Consider the following 20,614-nt stretch of genomic DNA (forward strand, 5'->3'; position numbering starts at 1 on the left):
AACACCCAGGGCTGCAATAGCAGGATTAAAAATACAGGATAGGAGATAAGAGCTTTTGTCCACAGCCACATGGCTGCTGGCCAGGTGTGAACCAGGCACAGGATGGAGAGGACAGGTAGAAAGAATGATAAACACCACAACCATCATCAGCTGGGAGGAGACCCTGCTTGTCACCTTCATGAGCAGGAGGGCAGAACACTGAGGATCTCAACTGGTGCTGGAGAAATGCAGCAGAGTACCTGGACTAAAGGAGAATTCCCATTCCTAAAATGTGGGTTTGCTGCACAAGCCAGTGTTGTTACAGATCAGACTGACAAAGTTGCTTTTTCTAAATGTTGATTTCAGTTATTCTGACCTTGGCAGATTAAAGAATTTTATCTGAAATCTGCTGCAAGGAGCTGCCCCTCCCGCAGATCATCTTTTTATTATTTTTAAAAAGAGACAGAGACAGAGAACACAAGGATACAAAAGGCACCTGAGCTCTCTAGAAAGCAAAATAACTCATGAGGTGCTGGATCCTTGAAGAAACCAGAGTCTGGCAAGGCTTTGGACAGACATCCTTGCATTCTATTTTACTGCCTGCAATCTGCCAAACAACTGGGATTTGCTTACAGCTGATTAGAATAGGAAGCTTGTATATTATGCATGTCTGAGAGGGAACAGAGCTTGATCTAATGCAAAATAAGGCAGATCCTGTGTGCCAAGCAGAAAATGGCTGCTCTTGCATTTTATGAAGACACAGAGAAATGACCCTGAGCCAAACCACTTGAACCTTCACACAGGCAGATGATTCTTGCCTGTGTCTGAATGGTAAAGTGAATTTTGCTGGGTGCCTTTGCAAAGTGCCTTCGCTCACATCTCGAAGCATTTCAGGAGCACAAACAGCAAAGATCCTAAAAAAAACCCCATTCCCTGAGTCTCCAAGGACTTAATGAAGTTGAATCTCCCCCTGGAAGTTGCTGACTAATAAACACCTTATGACAGGATTGAAAGAGCTGGAAAAAAAAATATAAAGAAATCACCTGATGTTTCTCTCTGCATTAAGATCAAGTAGCTCAGAACCATCCTGACAGATTTCAGCTGATTTGCTCCTGAGAAATGTTCTGTAGCTCCTGTAGATAACCTGCTTAGTGCTGTGCCATTCCTGAAGTCAGGAAGTTTTTCCTAATGCCAGCATTCCTTGGTAAGCCAAGAATTAGAGGCTTTTGGCATTTTTCCCTTAGTTTGACTCATCTCCCAAGCTGGTAGTGGATATTTTACAGCTGAGAACAGCGAGTCACCAAAAGGTTCAAGGACACCTGAGGGTCACAGGGACAGCAGAGATAATTCCCAGCCCTCCTCACCTCCCAGCAAAGCCAGGAAAGATGAGCAGCATTCCCAAGCCAACCCGTGGCCATGGTTATATTGATGAGAAGCTGCTGTTCTGTTTCTAACAATGTAGCAGCCTAATGGAAGGGGCCAAAGGACATTACTTCCTGCTCTGCTGTCAGCTTGGAAAGGGAGAAACGCAATGAATCCCAAACTTAAATCTCCTCCAAAGCCTTGCAACAGGAAACTTAGATCCCCTTTGGGGCTGGTATTAAGGTTCTGCTGGAAGACATAACTAAGAGTAATGGGATGAAATTAACTAAGAAAATTTCCTAACTGAATTTCAGGAGCTAATAGAGCTCTCGTGCTCCCCAGGGAAGCCGTGGAAGCCCCGGCGCTCAGGAGAGCTGCAGTAAAAAGCGCTTTCACAGTCGGAAGGATTTCTAACGAGGCACGTCAGCCCTCATCTCACTCGGGGCCAGGACCATGCCCAGGACACCTCTTTGGGATCAGAGAGGGAGATGTGCCTCTCCCTGGAGGGGAAATGAGGTTGAATCTCCCAGCATCACGATGGGAATGCTGCAGTGGCTGATCTCGGCATGGAGATCACCTTCCCTGGCTTGGGTGCACTTTGGAGGGTAACAAAAGCACGACTGGTTAAATCACACAGAGCTGGGCAGTGATGCTGCAGTAATCATGGAATTATGGAATGGTCTGACTTGGAAGGGATCTTAAATCTCATCTTGTTACAATTCTGACACCTTCACTATCTCAGGTTGCTCCAAGCCCTGTCCAGCCTGACCTTGGACACTTCCAGGGATCCAGGGGCAGCCACAGCTTCTCTGGGCACCCTGTGCCAACCTCCTCACCTTCACAGCCTGGAATTCCTTCCCAAAATCCTATCTATCCCTGCCCTCTGGCAGTGGGAAGCCATTCCCTGTGTCCTGTCCCTCCATCCCTTGTCCCCAGTCCCTCTCCAGCTCTCCTGGAGCCCCTTTAGGCTCTGCAAGGGGCTCTGAGCTCTCCCTAGATTCTTTTCTGCTCCAGAAAAAAAAAAACCCCAACTCTCTGAGAGAAAAGATGCTCCCCTAATCCTCATGGACCTAATGCTCTCCTGTAGCTCAGCAAAATCAAAGGATCCCTCTTCCATGCTTGCCAGTACAACCATGCCTGTAAAGAAACCAGGAACTCATCCAACTCAAACCAAACAAAATCAGAACAAAACCAGGCAGAGCAAACAACTCCATGGAATCTCCATCTTTTTGTTAAAACTTCCTGAACTTCCTGGTGCCCCAGCTGTGCATTCCTGTCCTTTGCCCCAGCACAGCCCTGGCACAGCAAGCCAAAACAATTCAGGAAAATGCAAGGGGAAATAAAAAGAATTTATTTTTCCTGAAGCAGGCTGAATTGGCTGCTATTTCCATCAGACAAGAAACATCTCTGGCACAGAGCAGGGTGGCAGGAGCAGGGAAACTGAGGAGGAGGAATTGAGAAGGGTGGCAAGGCAGGGTAACACCTAAGGATGAGCTGGTGACAAACTGTTAATTCAGCTCAGCTCCAGCAGGAAACTGTACCCCCCTATCTTGGGAAATCTACACCCATTTCTCTTCTGAATAAAGCCAAGTGAAACACCTGACTCTGTTTTGCCACCTATGAAATGGGGATGATGGGGATCTGTAGCATCTCAGTCTTATTTAATCTAAATACACCTTCATGAAAGGAACTTCAGAAGCACAGACGAGTGTTAAAATAAAAACCCAGAGCCATAAAATCAAACCAAATAACCCTCAAGTCTCTGCTCCCTAGACAAACTGAAGTAAGTTCAACTGATAAATTATTCATTTTTGTTTAGGGCAGAATTTACAGTTATTTTAATTTAATCTTTGGATAAAGAATATACTTAAAAAACAACACTCAACTCCCCCCCTCAGTCTTTAACAGCACTCATGAAGAGTGCCTTAAAATGGGTATAAAATAACTGATTCTGCTGCCAATCTTAGTTATTCTTTTTTGCCTGAAAAACAAGATAAACCTCTACTCCAACATATGATTAGAAGAGAAGCATAAATCACAGGGGGGGGAAAAATAATAATTAAAAAATAGACTGACAAGACAACACAGCTTCATTTAAAAAAAAAGAGAAAGCCCTAAGGGAATTTTCAATTTCATACTTCTAATGAGAAGGGTTGAAAAGAAGAAGCAAAGCACAGAAAAGAAAAAAAAAAAAACAAAAACAAACCCACAACATTATCTGTGGGACAAGAGGTAACAAAAAAAGAACACGAAAGTGAAGCAGAAAGAGGCTTTCAAGTTTAACCTCGGGTTTGCACAGAAAGGACTTTTGCAGTCTTAGCTCTGCTCCCAAAGGAGGCCAAAGCCACACAACAACATGCACACACTCAAAACTCAGCATATTCCATGAGCAGGAGGCTCCAAAAGAGAACAGGTCAAGGTTGGCATCAGTAGCACTGCAGTTGTCTGAACCACACCTAGTCTGCAGTTAAATATAGAACTTTACTTTCTGGAACCACTGCTCCTCTTAACCTTCAGAGTATAAATATTCAGGGAGATATCTACAGAAAAATAAAAAGTAAAGGGAATAAAGAGACCCGAATCTATTGTCCAAAAAAAAAAAATCTAAGACCAGGGATTAATAAACTACCCTGGGAGGATTCCAAAAAAGCAGTGAAGGCTGGAGAATTGAATTACAGAAACCACAAGCAGCATCCTGGAAATCCAGTATAAACCAATTAGTTCCTTTAATACACATACCCTGAACTCAGACCCTCAGGTACATCAGACATTGCAGGATATGGCCCTAACTCTAATCTTTATTCTATCAGGTTGGCACCAATCTAATAATTAATTGAACTGAAATTTTTTGTTGATTTAAAGCTTTTTAACAAAAGAAAAATTACCCCTTCGACCCTCACCCTTCTCATTCAGTTCATGGATCAAATCCTGACCAGGGCTGGGCATTTTCAACTGGAGAGCCTGTTCCTAAGAAACAAATCCATCAGAATTTTGCAATCACACTCAGATTCTTCCCTTGAAGTGCTCTCACAGCTGGTTTGACACATGGACTTTCAGCAATTCCAACTTTTACCAACTGAATCCAAGACAAAAGCAAAAGCAGGGGGCACAATTAAGTGATGAAGCAGGTCAACACCTTTATCCTCAGCCAAAAAATGTTTACACAGCATCACAGCAGCATTTCACAGGGAAGGAGGAGTTCTGCAGAGATTCCACTGAGCCCTGGATTCCATCCTCTTATCTTCAGCCATTAAACTAAACCATCAAAGTTAGTTCTAATTGCAGAGAGAAAGGTGCACAGAGCCCTTCTCTGAGTGCATTAGTGGGATGGAATTGTCTCCTGGATCTCTGTTTCTCCTTCCTGGACAGGTATCAGCCCAAATAAACGAGAACTTTCCTGAGGTTCCCAGAGCAGCAGCTCCAAACCAGGTGCCTAAATCCTTTTGTGCACCAGCATCAGAGCCAGAAGCTGCAGGACACACAAACACAGAGCACTGAAAGTTGCATTTCATTAGGGAGAAAAAGTCCATTAAAAGTGAGATGTCTCCACTCAGAGTCAAAACTTAATCCTGCAGAGGAAAATGTAAATTACCAGACAAATGGCACCAGCCCACAGGCAATGCCAAACACCATTTTAGTGGCCAAATGTTTATTCCTGACCCTGGGCCATCAAGGGAACCTGATCTGCTTGGGCCAGAGGGGGCTGGTTACCTTCATCCTGCTGCTGTTATGAATCCTATCATGGCCAAGCCTGGAAAACTCCAGTGACCTGTAAGTGAAATTAGTGACTTTTTTTTTCCAAGGGCTCCCAGAAGAGCCTTTTTCTCCCATTCTTTCCAAACTTGTCACATAAAACAGCTCATCCTTACAGCTCAACGAGGCCCATTAAAGCACAACAGTTAAACAACCAGATTCCCATTGCTTTATGGTGCAGCTTTATTGTCACACAACACTTTTACTGTGTTCTTGCCTCGAGTAAAACTCCTCAGCTTTGCTTCCCAATACCCCACAAAAGGCTGTGAAAACCCAAAAGTGACCCAGCCAAGGGTTTGGCAAATTAATATTAAAAGCCAGGATTAAGGCAACGTGGAAGCAGCAGAATAAGGAGAAAACTCTGGCAGCAAAGACCTTACAGAGCACAAGACACAATGAACAAAACCAAGAACAACAAAGAAGAAGAATTTAATGAAAATTTAGATTGGGCAATTATGTATCTGCATTCACAACTGGATGATTTCCAGTGTCAAAACCAACTTGATTCTTTCAATATCCAAACCCAAATCTCCTATCTTTCTAACAGATGTACTAAAACACCACAGTTTTAATTTCTAGAGTGTCCCAGCAGAGCCTGGCTTGAGGAGAGAGGTGGATGAGGAAAGGGTGGCTTGCTCAGCTCTCTATCAGCAGTTTATCCAGCAAAGGAGTCTGAGGCACAATCAGGGTTCAAACAGCAAATAACAGCAGTTACTGCACTTTGGGCCAGACAGAAACCAGGAAAAAAAACCAGCCATGCCCAAAGAGCTCTAAGTCTACTCCCAATAAACATTTCACACACAGAGGGGTGAGCAGGAGATGGCACACAGAGCTGTGGTCGTTCTGTCCTTCTGCACACACAATCAGGACACTCAGACAAGCATTTCAAAGTGCTAAAGAATCCTGTCCTGCCCCTTGTTCTGCCTCTGTGGAGGGGGACACTAGAAAAACACACTATCAGATCACACTTTGCATTAGTTGGGTCTAACAAAGCAGAACAGATTTCAAACATTTACGTTATTTCCTTTGGGGAAACATCCAGGCAAAGCCAAAAATATCAATGCCAGATAAAATATCAGTGCCAGGCCAGAATAGGGAAACAAACATTTAAGTTACTGGTTCCAGTCCTGTAAAGACACAGAAATGTGTCCAGCCTGTGCTCCTGAGGGAGCTCAGGATTTCAGTCTTACCTCAGGCAAAAGATGCTTTCCTGCTCCTAATCAGTTCCCAAGACCCCCCATGCAAGCAAGAGGAAAGGGAAACATTAAAGAAATGGTAAAAGCACATCCTACAAATCTGCTGGCTGAGATCTCACTGGGGCTGCAGACCCAGGAGGAGTGCAGCACACACAGTCATCCACTCCTGCCATGGGAAGGAGGCTCCTCACATTCTCAGAGGGGAAAAAACTCCTCCCAGCCATTTAGCCCTCGACAGAAATAAGCATTAATCCCTAAACTCCATCCAAGTTCCCCAGTCCTTTTCTACTGTACAACATTATCCACAAAAGAGACATTCCTGTAAGCAGAGGGAAAGAGCAAAGCATGCCTGGGCTCAGAGAGGAGAGCTGGGAGCTCTAATGATCACCTCTGCATATGGATTTGAAAGATCCACTTTGCTCTGTGCTGCTCCCAGCTCCTGTAAAAGGGTTCTAAGAGCCTTTTTGGACCAGGAATCTCCTGCTTGTTAGGCAAAGTTCTGTGCCCTGAACAATTACAGCGCTGCTGAAATGCTGGTATATCCACTTTAAAACACCACGAGGCATCAGGAGGACAAGTCAGAAAAGTGGAAAGGAGAAATGTAGAATGGAAAGAGCTTGCAAGACCCTCCCAAGAGAATCTGGATCAGGATAAGTGGAAAAGTTTCTACAAAAGCAAAGGAAGAGCTGAACACCAACATGCTCAGACTAAGCTAAGGACATGATGTACAAAGAAAACCCCAAAAAACTGTCAAGAGCAGTGTTACAATTTTTTAAACAACACAAGAGGCAAAACAGCTCCTCCTACTCCAAAACTCTTACACTCTTGAAGCTACAGCACATCCATAAAGACAACACTGGGTGCTCAATAGAGCAAGGAAAAGGATTTTTATGTTGGCTTTTGATGTCCCATGTCCAAACCCCCTGAGAGAGCCAGCACATACCTCTCCATAACAGCCAGGCACTCCTTTCTCCACGTGAACCGACTGCCTCGCCGTAGTCTGAAGGTCCCAGAGGTAGCTGTGACTGGGGGAGGTGTCTGTCTCCATTCTGGCTCTTCTATTGGCATGGGAGCAGGTCTCATGCTTAGTGTAGCCCCTAAGGACAATAAACACTGTGTTTCCCAGAGGGTTAAAAGTCAGGCCCATCCTGTCACTCCTGCTCGTGGGAGAAAAAAAAAAAACAAAAAAAAACAACAACAACAAAAAAAACAAGACAAGACAGGTGATGAAACCGTTCAAACTGGGGGGAAAAAAAATTATCAAAGGTGCCTTCAAGATACACGAAGCCAGCTAGAATTCCCATTTCCCAACCTCCAAGGTAGAAGGGGATGACCATGGAAATCCAAGGAGCTGACTATGGAAATCCAAGGAGCTGATTATGGAAATCCAAGGAGCTGATGGGCACTCAGGAAAATCTGTCCTGTCTTCATCAAGAGGAAAAGGATCAGACAGAAAGGGTGAGCTGTGCCCCAGCTGGGATTCTTTTAGGTTGTGCTGCCACCTCAGCTGTCAGAAAATAGGAAATAGCAAGTTTCTATTTAATTATACAGCAGTCTCACGAAGCAAAATGGAAATTTATACCAAAGGTATTTCGACATGTCCAAAGAGCTGAGGAAATACCTGAAGCAGCTCCACCAATAGAAACACACCCTGTGGCCTGGGCAAACATGGGCTCAAGAGTGCCAGGGTGCCTGAAAAAAATCACTGAAAACAGATTAACATTACAACCTTCCTGTCCTGCTCCCCCTTCTGTGGATTTATTTCTCCTTTCTGTGAGTCTGAGCTGGAAAGCATCAGGCATGAGACAGGATTTGGCAAGATGCCTTCAGGAAAGGCCCCTTTGAAACTTACCCCTGATCCCTTCCACAACAGCCTCTCAGTTAATAAATCAAGATAAATCAAGACACTCTGGGAGATCGATCTTTCCTACATCCCTGGGTGAGGATGGAAAGCTGGGATAGGACACAAGGACAGAAACCAGGGAAGGACAGCTTTGTGTTCAGTGACTTCCACTGCAGGGAAGAGAGAGTTGTTCTAGTGTGCAACAAAAAAAAAAAAAAAATTAGAAAAAAAGGTTGTGTGAAAAGATAAATCACCACCTATACCCCATAAATATTCTGAGCTCCAGTGGAATTCCTGCACTGAGCCAGCCTGGACAGATGCAGGAGAAGGAGCAGGAATCCTGCTCACACTGCTGGGCACACTCAAGAGCAGGGCTGTGACAGCAAAGCCCTTTGGGTGCTCAGGCTCACTCAGAATTGTTGGGATTTAATCATCAAAACAATGTTAGTGCAATAACACTGCTCCTCTAATACACACAGGAGTGAAAGGGTCAAGGGAACTTAAAGAGTTTAACCAATAAACAAATTATTACAGCTAAAAAGCAAGAAATGAGCTGTTTAGGCACTTGGCCGTGTTCCTTTCCAGAAATGCACACGGAGTCTTTCCCTTCCTGCCAGGGACTTGCATCTGTGCTAGGTAGTGGAGCCCAAAAATAATTTAGAAATGTTCCCCAGGAGGAGTGAGTAGGAAGTGAAGCCCACAATCTCTGCCTTGCACACACAAGGCACGGTGCCTCTCCCTAATTCCCAGCTAACGAGCCTACACAGATTACTGGGTTCCACTGGAACATGAAATATTTCCTATAGTGCCAATTTACTGGGAGGCCATTTCAAGGAGAGCTCCTTATCTAGTCTTTCTGCTACTTGCACAGTTTTAGGGGGCTGGGTGGCTATCAAGTTGGCAGGCTTTAAATACACTTCAAAAACTTTAAAAAAAAAAAAAAATTTAAAAAGAGGGGAGAACAGGAAAAGAAATTAGCTTTCCCTGCATTGTGTTAGCAATATACTTTCTCCACCTGAAGATTTGATTTCACAGGGAGAGTACAGGAGCATCAGTGATGCCTCACAACATCAAGGCAAGAGCTGCAGAGTCCTTCCATTAAATTTGCCTGAGATTTTTCAGACAAAGGTTGAAAAAAAAATCTGCATCGAAAGCATAAATTTTCTGCTGCTGCTACAGGTATGTTCACATACTGAATATAATACAGTTTTTTTGTTTTAGTAGCCTTCCTTGATCAATTTAGCCATTTCTCTTTTCTATGGGGTAACATCAATATCAGCAGCAGATAAGAGAAGAATATGCTGAGAATTACAAGCAAGTACCCCCACACAGCAAGAGAGGAGGATCTGAATGCATAAAGAGGCCCAAAATGGGCTTGGATGAATGTCTGGAAAAAAAGGTGACATGGGATGCTCTGAGCCCCTTCCAGAGCCTAAAGGAGAGTTGGAGAGGGACTGGGGACAAGGGATGGAGGGACAGGACACAGGGAATGGCTTCAAACTGCCAGAGGGGATATTGGGATATTGGGAAGGAATTGTTCCCTGGGAGAGTCTGGGATGGAAATTCCAGAGAAGCTGTGGCTGTCCCTGGATCCCTGGAAGTGTCCAGGGCCAGGTTGGACAGGGCTTGGAGCAACCTGGGATAGTGGAAAGTGTCCTTGCCCATGGCAAGGGGGTGGAATGAGATACTTTGAACCCAAATTTATAATTTATAAATAAGGAACCTATGGAGCTTTTCCTCATCCCCCTTCTCTTCAATAAGCTCCCATTTTTCTGCTGCTCCAACACTCCATCACAATATTCTCACCACTCAGCTCCACTTCTTTATAACTTAGCAAGTTACATCCTAGTCACCAGTTCACATTCTTTTTTTAAACCCCTCAAACAGCTTTTAAGGAGAAGTGAAACTTCTCTCCTGAGCAGACAGAGTGGAGAAAACTCAGTGCAAGGTTTTCAGTGTATGCATCAAACAGCAAGACACCTGTGAGGGCTGCAGAGGTGAAGTGCCTGGGAAGAACTCCCTTCACACACACAAATGAAAGGAGACAGCTCTCACTCCCTGCACCTTCTCCTACAGCACTTGGCTCTCTGTGAATTTTTTGTGTGACTGAGGATGCTGCAGGCAGAGGTGCTCTCCAATTGGATTGTGGATTTCTCCACGTTCAAAATTCCTCCTGGCCAAGGCTTGTACATCCCAGAGCCCATCCTAAAGGAAAGGAGATGCTCCAAGAGCATCACAAGCACTCACTGCTTCCCATCCCCAGGCCCTGCTGTGGAACACTCACAGAAATCCTCAGGCATCTCCCAGCTCCAAGAAACCATTTCTGGCAAGTTTTTATTTGCAGCAATCCTGGTAAGAACAGATGCCTCACAGGATTTTTAGGCAGGCTGACCCCAGATCACACAATAAACACCTCTTGGTCAGAGTGATCCGTGCTGGGCTGAAATGAGCAGCACCCTACAGGTAGGGAGGAAAAGGAGCAGAGCAGGGACTGTTTGCTCTGCAGCTCTGTGGAACAGCACATCACCAACCATCCCTTCCCAGTGCAAACCTCGTGGGACAGCCAGGCCCTGATTTGGGGTTGGCTTTTCTTTCACAGCTAAACAAGAATTGCTATGAAAATAACAAAAGAGATGCTATGTCCTGATAATAACTCCCTTTCATTTTCCCTTTTGTTCAAGGAGGAAGAGCCCATGGCTCTCTCCAAGGTGACCACAGCTGCCTTCCTATTAGAGAAGAGTGGCAGAAATAAATACCCAGCCTAAATGGAAGCAGTCTGTATCCATCTGTAACTTTAACACATCATTTCGAGGTGCCAGCTTCAGTTTGCACTATGCAGAAGCAAGAGACAAGCTGAAGTTACTCCATAACAAACTTCCCACATTGTCCAACACCCAGTGCCAGGGAAACTAATCAGGCTAACAACTACCAATCTTAAAAAAAAAAAAAATAAAATCTTTATTTAAAACCGATGGGCTCTGAAAAAAAATAGTGAGAACATTGCAGGACACTACCAGCCTCTGAAATATATAAAATTTATCTATTGCCAACAGGCTCTTAGTTCTCTACAAAACACAGGACAGACAAGTGGTGCCTGTGTGAAAAAAAAGCTCCATCTAAATGAAAAGCATCCCTATTAATTGGAATAAAGACCTTTAAACACCAGCATTTAGCATTGACTTCTTTCCTCCAACAGCAAAAAAAAAAAAAAAAAAAACTGCCTTTCACCCTAATTGGCAACTTCTTTCAGAAAAATTTACACTCAGTAGCACACTGGAATTCACAGCATTGCCATTAACTCTGACATCACTCCTACCAAGAAAACATTGATTAAGACATTTTTTTGAGCAAGATTATTGCATACAGTGGGACAAGTGGGTGTTTTTCTCTTGTTCCATGAGACTTCAAGTCTCCTTTGCAACATTCCAGTCTGGTGCTGTCTGAACACCCACCACCAAGGACAGGAGAAATGCAGAAACTGCCCATGCAAACCAGCAATCAAACCAAGGCAAATAAACAGCACATTCAGGAGCTCAAAGCCAGCTGGAAAAGAATGGAAGGGATGGAATTGCTGAGTCTTGTCCATATAGGATCAACATCTGAAAACCAGCAAGGCCCTAAAACTGCCCTAAGGCTCCCCAGCACCAAGCCCTTTGGTTGGTAGATGCAGAACTGCTTGTGGATGATTTAAAACATCACACAGCACATTAAAAAAAAAAAAAAAAAAAAAAAAAAAAAGATAAATAAAATATCTTTTGATACATATTTTAAGTCATAATTTGTTTGTATAAGCACAGTAAAAGACAGGTCGTGCTGTGAGGAGCTGAAGGCAAGGCAGGGGTGTCACCAACAGGGAAAAGTCTCACCTGTATCCTGGAGATGGGAAAGAGAGAGAAAAGGTGAATCCTACAAGTTGTACAGAAAAACTGGCAGGGTCAAGGCAAAATCTGCCAAGAGACCTCCAGTCCTTTCTACACAAACTATTTCCCCTTCACAGTTTAGAAAGTGATTACATCTGCTGTCTAGTCCTACAAAAATGGCTCAGTTTTTGGTTTTCTTTCCATTACTACACAAATTCAGTCAAAAAATGGATTTTCTCTGAAGGTGTAGTTTTTCAAGATAAGGAATTCTAGAAATTGGGGAACTATAGAATAGTTCCCAAAAGCCTCACTTTGCCCTCTGATAGCTCAAACCTGCAGGTCCCTCTGCACACAGACCTGACTTTCTCTCAAAGGACTGAGATTTCCCTCCCAGCAGCTGGAATTGGAAAAGATGGGATTGGATGAGAACAGAAAGCCAAATGTCACCTCTTAGTAAGTGAGCAACTAGAAAATAAACACATGGCAGTTATTTCATCTCTCCAGTTTCTTCCAATGAGGACAATCTTTCACATCCTACATAGACTGTGGTGATGGCAACACTTTTTTGGGAACATGGCAGGAAGCTCCACTGATTTCCTCATTTTCTGGTTTTAAGGAAGACACCAGACCAGCTACTCTGTCTGCTAATCACAAGATACTCTAAATAGTACCCAAAACTTCAGCTCCAGATTGGTTTTTTAACAGTGATTTAAAGCCAGGATTCTCTGGACAAGGTTGGTACCTCCCTTTACACACTTGTTCATACCCATGTTAATTATTCTTGGCTATCTGCTCTGACCTGCAATATAATAGATGGCAATAATTCAAAGCAGTGGATTATCTTACAGTGAATAAATAAATGCAACCCCATTTTCCTCAGGTAGATTTTCCCAACAGTGACAGGAAAACTGAAGGTTCCTCCCTTTACCTCAGCCTCTAAAAAGAAACCAAGTGCTGTCTGGTTCTAAAAGGAATTTAAGTGCATCCAAGCAGTCCCTTGGCTTAGGCAGAGGAAACAATTTGCCTTTTACACTCCTTGAAAATGCTGTTTAAGATCTCTTATTGGGAAAAAGAAAACAACAACTCTTCAAGGAGTTTTTCCATGTCTAAAGCAAAGCAGAGTTAAAGTCGATTCATTTCCATTTCAGCCATAACCTTCAGTGTGGGAAATCTTCCTTCCTTAGACATCTCTCAAGAGCAAAAGGATAAGGTGTGAGCTCATGGATATGGGGAAAAAAAAGAAGGTAAAGAGGAAAAATTAAAGATTTTAGAGCTAAGTTGAGCAAGGGTTCTGTTATTAGCAGAAAATATTATTTCCTAAACAGCTTCATGTGATACTGCAAATAAAGAATGCAAGGCTGGGATAAATCCACACAACAGGTTTCATCTGGACAGGGTTTTGGTGGTTTTTACACTTTCCAAAAACTCTCAAGTTTTCTCCATTATTTTGGAGGCAGTATCTTTCATCAAAGGGAAATGTCTGGGAGTTATTTTGTAGGGTAAAACCTGAGCCCTTCCAAGCAGCTGGTACTGGATGCTTGTACCCAGGGATTCTGCTGATCCTCAGTACCACAATTCCAGCCAGTGTAAAAATCAAAGCTTCTTGGCACTTTGACTCTTTAAAACAATTTTAAGAAAAAGAAATATGAACATCTTATAATGCTTAACAGAAAAAAACAGGCTCAGCTGTCCCTCTGAACCCTCCCAACTTAAATCTGAATTATTCTCAGGCCAACTGTCAGCTGGAGCCTCTTGATTTTCAGTTTACACACAAAGCAGAAGTTTTGAGGCTCTGTTTCCACTGAAATTTTTCTTAATAGAATTCTGGATATTGAAGCCAAGTCCACATTAGAGAGGCTGCGTTTTAAATTCCTTAAAACAATTACCCAGTTAATTTAATCAAGCCAATGTTTAAAGGAAATTAAACGTAAATATTTTGATCTTTACAATAAAACTGTTAAAAGGGAAAAATAAGAACTGTGGTCAAACAAAATCTATGGAGAAGAACAATACAAGGAAATTAATTCAACTGTGATTTTGAAGATTGCTGGTTAGTTAAAGATAATGAGGAGCTTTACTTCTCTTTTTGTATTCAAGATCTATTTTGAGATTTGGAGAAGCAGGTGGGATTTGAAAGACACATCTCCAGCTTATCACTGTAACTATCAACATCTCATCCATGAGCTTGAGAGCCAACCCAAAACCCTCTGAAGATCCTCTCTGACAAACTGTGTGAGTTTTTTTTGCTGCAACTTTATATTATGCAGCCATTATTCATGGTTTCTATTTGTTCATTCTGAAGAGCTTCAGTTTATATTTCACATTAAGTGATTATAACTTCACTGGCTGCTTCTGATTCTCAGATTTAGTGAGAGGTGGGAGGGTAGAGCTGGACAGGCAGCTCTGGATGAGGCAGCTCTGGATGAGGCAGCTCTGCATCATTTGTTGCAAAGCAAAAAGCAGATTTGTTCCTACCCTCCTAAAAAGTAACCTGGTCAGAGAGAGAAGCTCTGGAGTGCCCCAGACCAAGAAGTGAATTATCAGTGCTAATAAATAAAAAGCTTCCATTCTGTAAATAAACAGCAGGAGATGTTTAGGCTGCATTTGTTTACCAGGATTTGTCTTCTCAAGCTGGTACCATCTGTAAAATGCCCTTTTCTTCTGTTCACTCAGGTCTGACCCCTGCTGCAACAGCCAATGGGAGATCCGGCTCTGACTGATACCTGCAAAAACCAGGAGAGAAAAAAAAAAAAGAGAGAAAGAGAAAAGTCCTTTACCAAACATTTTAAGTGGTTTATCTACTGATAACAGGTGGTGTATTACAAAGCCCAGGGACTTGTGATGTTTCAATCCCAGAAAAAGCAGAGCTGAAGCTTCCCTGTTCTGTCCCAAACTGTTTGAATTTCTCCCTGGGGTTATGTTCAACTTTACTCAAGGAACACTCAAGGAATCTGCATGATCAGCCCAAAAGCAAAGAGGGTAAAAATTGGGAAGCCAAAACTATCACAGACTTGAATTCTCCACACCTTCCCTAATGGCTAAACTTCATCTGTGAAATGGGAACAAGTCCCTTCCCCACTATTATATATAAATAATGATTGTTAGGAAATCCTTATCATTCAATGCTTGAACAAGAAGGGAGATAAACACAGAAAACAGTTTATGTGATATAGATCACATCAGCCCAGAAACGGAGCAAACCAACTGTCAGCAGCTGTAACAACAGCCAGAAATCAAACCAGAAAGAGCAGCTGTCTGTCAGCAAAGCAGGAGCCAAGGTACCCAGGCATGATCAGGGACAAAACACTGCAGTTTTTAAAGCAAAAGTTCTAAGAAAATAGTAAGAAGGGGAAAAAAATCCTAGAAGTTAATACAGTTATTTCCAAAGCGTGACAGGGAATGAAGGATCAATGCAGGAAGGGCAAAAAGTGATCAGCAGAGGAACTAAATAAAACAAAAAGTGCATGAAGAGGTCAGCAATAGGTTCATCTAAAAATATAAAAAATGCAGTTTGCTGAGGAATTGAAGCACCAGCTCAGAACTCCCTGTGCCCTCCACAAGGCCCTTCAGCCATCAGAACAGGTTAACAACATCCAAACTCTCCTGAGAAGTGAAGTTTTAGGAGGTACTCCAAGTACCAATATACTGCCAACACCACCTGTGCCACCACCTGCTTGGTGATACCACCTGGGCAGGTAGAGGCTGGTCTGCACACAGAACCCAAACCACCTCCCCCCTCTAGAGATGCATCAAGGTTTTTATAAGCTCTCATAATCATATTTAACTCATGAAAAACAGCCCCCTGTAGTTTTACCACTTCTAATGTGGGGGTTTATTATGCTTTTTTTTTCTTTTTTTTTGTGTGTTGAAGGTAGTTAACTTCAGAATGTCTCAACTTGACTCTCAGGTATCATATTCAAGTGGGTTTACAGCAACCACATTTTTAAAATCACTGGGTTTGTACTCTTAATTGTTCTTCCTCAAACAGAATTCTGGAGGCTATGAAGTTTTAATTGTCCTGGGGGAAAGGGATTGGGTGTGTTTTGTTTCTCACTGCTCTTCAGCAGAGCTGTGCCCACAAAACAGACCCTGATTTTCCCAGAACCCACTCCCAGAGATTGCCTTGCCCTTAACTGACAGAATTCAGCAACAGCTGGGGCAGCCAAGAGCTGCCTACCCCCAGGGCCCAGAGTGGGATCTAAAACTGAGTTTATACTACTGGGCCAGTGGAATTATTCAACCAAACACAACCCTCAGAGCCTGCCAAGTTTACATCAAGTAACTGTGGAAGCACACAAGTTAATACCAAAAGAAAGCCGTGTAAGCTGATAACATTCTCTGGCCCAAAACAAGGCTCCAGCCCAGTTGAAATGTTGCCATCTGATCACCAGTGGAAAGTCCAAGTTTTGAAAATTCACAGCTCTTGACCTATTATGATTTATAAAAGGCATTTCTTGTGCTGGGTTGTTGGGCACAAAGGTTTGTGTCTCACTGCTTTTGGCTGCCCTGCTCTCATTAATTAATCACTGGGTAACAGCTCCAGTCATTTACTTGTTTACTACGGTCCACTTACACTTATTGCAGTGAATTAGTGTGTGTTGAGTGTTTGGATAACAACCTAAGATACAAACACAAAGCACTGGTAGATAAAAATTATAAATAGAGATTAAATGTCTGCCCTGAGTGGAAAATCCAAATTCTGCTCAAGAGGCTGCCTGACACTGTCACATGTGGCACAGATGTCACCACTCCAATTTACTGGAGGGCAAGGCAGAGCAGCAGGAGCCAAAAAAACTCAAGCTGGGTCTTGCCATGGCCACTTTCATGGAATTACAGAAAAATTGGAGTTGGAAAGACTTTTAAAGGTCATCTAGTTCAACACCCCCTGCAATGAGCTGGGACATCTTCAACTGGATCACGTTGTTCAGAGCCCTGTCCAAGCTGACCTTGAATGTTTCCAGGGATGGGCAGACACCAACTTCCTGACCAACTTGTGCCATCTTCATTATAAAAAGCTTCTTTCCACAAATTATGCACTGTTCCAATGTCCTGAACTGCATCAAAGTTCTCCCAAACAGAGCTGGATCTGTGCTGGGATCCTTTTGTGGCTGTCATTTAGGCACAGTAGCTGAGCCTCTGATTTGCTGTGAGTACTCACAGCTCATAAAGCTGCTTCTGCAAAATGTTTTTAAGGCTTAACATTTATCTGTACCTCAGCAAGGTTTAGAGGCCCCAAAACCATATCCCAAAAGCTTGACCAAGCCAAGGTCACATGCAAAGTCTTTCAGAAGAAATTCATCCAGGATCTCCCAAATCCCAGTGCTGTGGGATCCAAACCCACCCTTAACTCTTTTTAACGTAAAAAAACAAACCCAAACCCCCCCAGATTGTCATGTCAGAGTTTCTTGCATCTCAAGTGGGTTTCACACAGCTGACTCACAGGACAGTGACCACCAGGACCCTCCTGCCACGTTGTCTCTAATCACACTTTGCTTTAGGGAATTGCACTGGCAGGAAAAAAGAAATCATTCTGTTGCCAGAAGCAATTAATGAAATAACTTCTCCAGATTAGTGAAAACCCAGCTGTGCTGAGGAAATTCACTCTCCAAGTGAAGCAGGGACCTCAAGGAGGGCTGTGGTGCTCCAGGATCAGCATCAGCAGGGCCAGGAACACACCTGGTTATGGACACCAGCAGTTTTCTCACAGAAAACACTGAAGGAAAGTTGTACCCACAAAGGATTATTGCAATTCAGATGCTGACTGCTTGTGTCACACTCACTCCTTCCACAGCAGATCACACTTCCCAGTGATAAAACAATCTGTGCTCACTCCCCTGGCCAGCCCTGCTGTCTCCTACACAACCGATTTGGGGAGAGTTTCCCTTCCAAATATATAAAATAAATAGCAAAATAAATCATCATGAGAAGGCCACTGCTATGTGCAGCTCAAATCTGCTCATAACTCTCAACTCTGCTGTTCATCAAGTCTTTGGGAACTGGTTTTCACCTTCCCAGATAGATTTGTTCAGCAGCCCTGCTTTGCATTTCTTTCATGTTTCTTTCAGGAGAGGTTTTCAGAGCCCCTGGAATACGTCAGACCTGGAGAAGAAAGTTAACTGCCTGTGTTTTAATTCTTCACTTTGTAAGCAAAGTCCCAGATTCAGAGAACAAGTGCTTGCAAAGGACATCTATCAATTCAGGAGATTAGCAAGGCTTGTTTACAGAAAACCTGAAAAGATCAAAATCATAGAAAAACAAATCTCTGTGCTGTCATGAGTATTAAAAGAAAAAAAAAAACAGGAAGGAAAATATTTCTCAAAATGCAGTTTCATGCCATTTGAGAGGATCAGCAATTCAGAAATTTTGTGAATTCTCTTCACAATAGAACTAGTTAAGTTCCCCTGTGTACTGGCATTTGCTCAGCATCCCTGTGTGTGGGTTCCAAACCTGTGGGGATTTTATTTGTTCCAGCAGGGCTTCAAGGCTGCCCTCCACTGTGTTTAGCATAATCTAAAGCCAAGTCCTGGACATCTCCTATCAATTAAGGCAGAGACAGGAGGACAGGGCTGGGTTGCACAAGTGGAATAATTGGGAAAGGTACCAGAACAGCACCCTGCAAAGCTCTATGTGTATTTAAAAACAACCCAAAAAATGACTTTGCATTTTACTGTTGATGGGTTTGGGGTTTTTTTTTTAAATGGTGGTTTGGTTTTTACGTTTTTAAGAACTGAGAAAACGGAATTGAAATTTCTGCTCTGTAACCTGAGGAAAAAAAAGGGTGTTTTTTTTTATTCCTTCACTCCATATGTGTAAAAAACAGGAAAGGTAATATTTCCAAACCTTGCAGAGGCATCATCCATCAAACCACTTTAGCCCATCTGCAGAGGGCTCATCCCTGTGCTCTCCTCCCTCTCTCCTTTACTGTAGAACAGAAAGACATCAGCTCCTGCAAACATTTCCCCACCCTCCACGTAACTCTGCAAGCTCAGACAGCATCTCTGAGAAAAGTTTACATTTCTCTCTTTTCTCCCTTTACCTTCTGATCATAACCTGGTGCCCAAGCACAATTCTTGTGGCAATTTAAACAAATTGCAGCACACAATTTCCAATTTTATTTGATAAAAATTTGGCAGCTCACCTGCCCCACGTGGGGCTGAAGCCCCAAGCCCTGAGCAGGCTGCAGTGATGTTAAAAGGAGCTCCAAACACCAGGATAGGAAATTCCGCAGGAACTATTATTAGCTCCTGTTTATACTGTCATTTTTCTTATCAGTAGGAGATTATTTATACAGAACCCAACCCAAGTGCTTCTTGTTTATCTTATTGCAGACACCATTAAAAAAGTTTCTATAAAAAGCAGCTCCTGTTTTTAGGACCAGCACTAAGAAGTGTTATGCTAAGTTTTTGCTTCTTATCAATCATCCCTCTATTTTCAAGTCACTTTTTAATACCCTGTTACTATTTTCCAACCTGCCCTGTCCTCTCCATACACCAGGCAGCTCTGTAGAATGTCTTCCACATTTAATTTTTTTCTGTCAGATTCATTATCTAAATGACTTTTAAAGTTTCTGGTAGTTTTATAAGAATTAAGAGAGCCTCAACATTTTTCTACTTCAACAGCTGACTTTAACCTTCAGCTCTGTGTTCCTCTCTCCTGTATCCTCCCTCTCCATCACTTGCCTTGTGCTACAGCAGGAAAAACAAGAGGAAAAACTGTTTACTGATGCAGAGCTGCTCTGTAGGACTGTGGATTCTGTGCTTTGCAATGTTAGAATTAAGATGGGAAAAAGAAGAAACATGCTTCTGAATGAAAGTGTAATTTAAAGAATTAACAGAATAAGGTTAAAAAGAGGTTTTGAGGGGTCACAGTTACAGCTGAGGTTTCTGCACCAAGGACAGAACATGGCAAGTTACAGAATGAGGATAAATAAAGTCATAAGGACTGAGGAAACAGAGAATTGGTAGAGGTTGAAAGGAAAAGTTGCCAGCAGAGGTAGCCAAGCCAAGCCAAGCCAAGCCAAGCCACTCTCCTGGACAGAAATTCCAGCCATAAATTTTTCATTTCTTTCTTGCCTCTTCCCAGGGCAGAAGGGGTGAAGACTAAACGCTAATTTTTCTGTTTTCCTCTTGTACAAGTAACTTTTTACAGAAAATCTTTATCAGTAAGACTAAGGCTGTAAATCCTGAGGTGATGCCATTTGGAATGATACACTCTGCAAAGCATCTGCCTATACAAACTGCTTTTTTACTGAACCAGAAGTGGTTTCCAGACATTCCTTGGGAATCTCTTCCCCATCTGAAAGGGATGTTGGAGGCATCTGAAGAATATTCAAAGTCATCCAACACTCACCAGGCCTGAGCCAGCTCTGGAAGGGAGAGCCCTGGGACGCTCTGCTCTGGATCTGTCCTGAGCTATTTCAGTCACTCCTCACCACTCCCTGCTTTTGAGAGGAAGCTGATGTTTCTCCCTGCTAGAGCCGAGCTCACTCTTTAATCTGGTCCTTCCAAACATCTCTTTGAGATTTACCTTTTCTCTCAGATAAGCCATTACTATGTACTTAAGAGTGGCATGGAAGTGCTACACATCTGCTTGCACAAGGCCAGGGGTTTATTTAAAATGAA

At 42.9% G+C, this 20,614-nt stretch overlaps 1 protein-coding gene across 14 annotated transcripts in view; it reads right to left on the reverse strand.

Annotated features, from left to right (window-relative positions):
* HMBOX1 (homeobox containing 1) overlaps positions 1-20,614 on the reverse strand; it is a 102,945-nt gene that overhangs the window by 19,919 nt on the left and 62,412 nt on the right. For all 14 annotated transcript variants that reach the window (XM_014886498.2, XM_088162578.1, XM_014886497.2 and 11 more), the window contains exons 5-6: positions 14,606-14,716; positions 7,234-7,387 (exon numbers count right to left, since the gene is read on the reverse strand). In XM_014886498.2, coding sequence (XP_014741984.1) covers positions 7,234-7,387; positions 14,606-14,716 — 265 coding nt within the window. The remainder of the gene's footprint in view (positions 1-7,233; positions 7,388-14,605; positions 14,717-20,614) is intronic.

Source organism: Sturnus vulgaris, chromosome 3 (genome assembly GCF_052056855.1).
Source record: "Sturnus vulgaris isolate bStuVul1 chromosome 3, bStuVul1.hap1, whole genome shotgun sequence".
NCBI classification, from domain to species: domain Eukaryota; kingdom Metazoa; phylum Chordata; class Aves; order Passeriformes; family Sturnidae; genus Sturnus; species Sturnus vulgaris.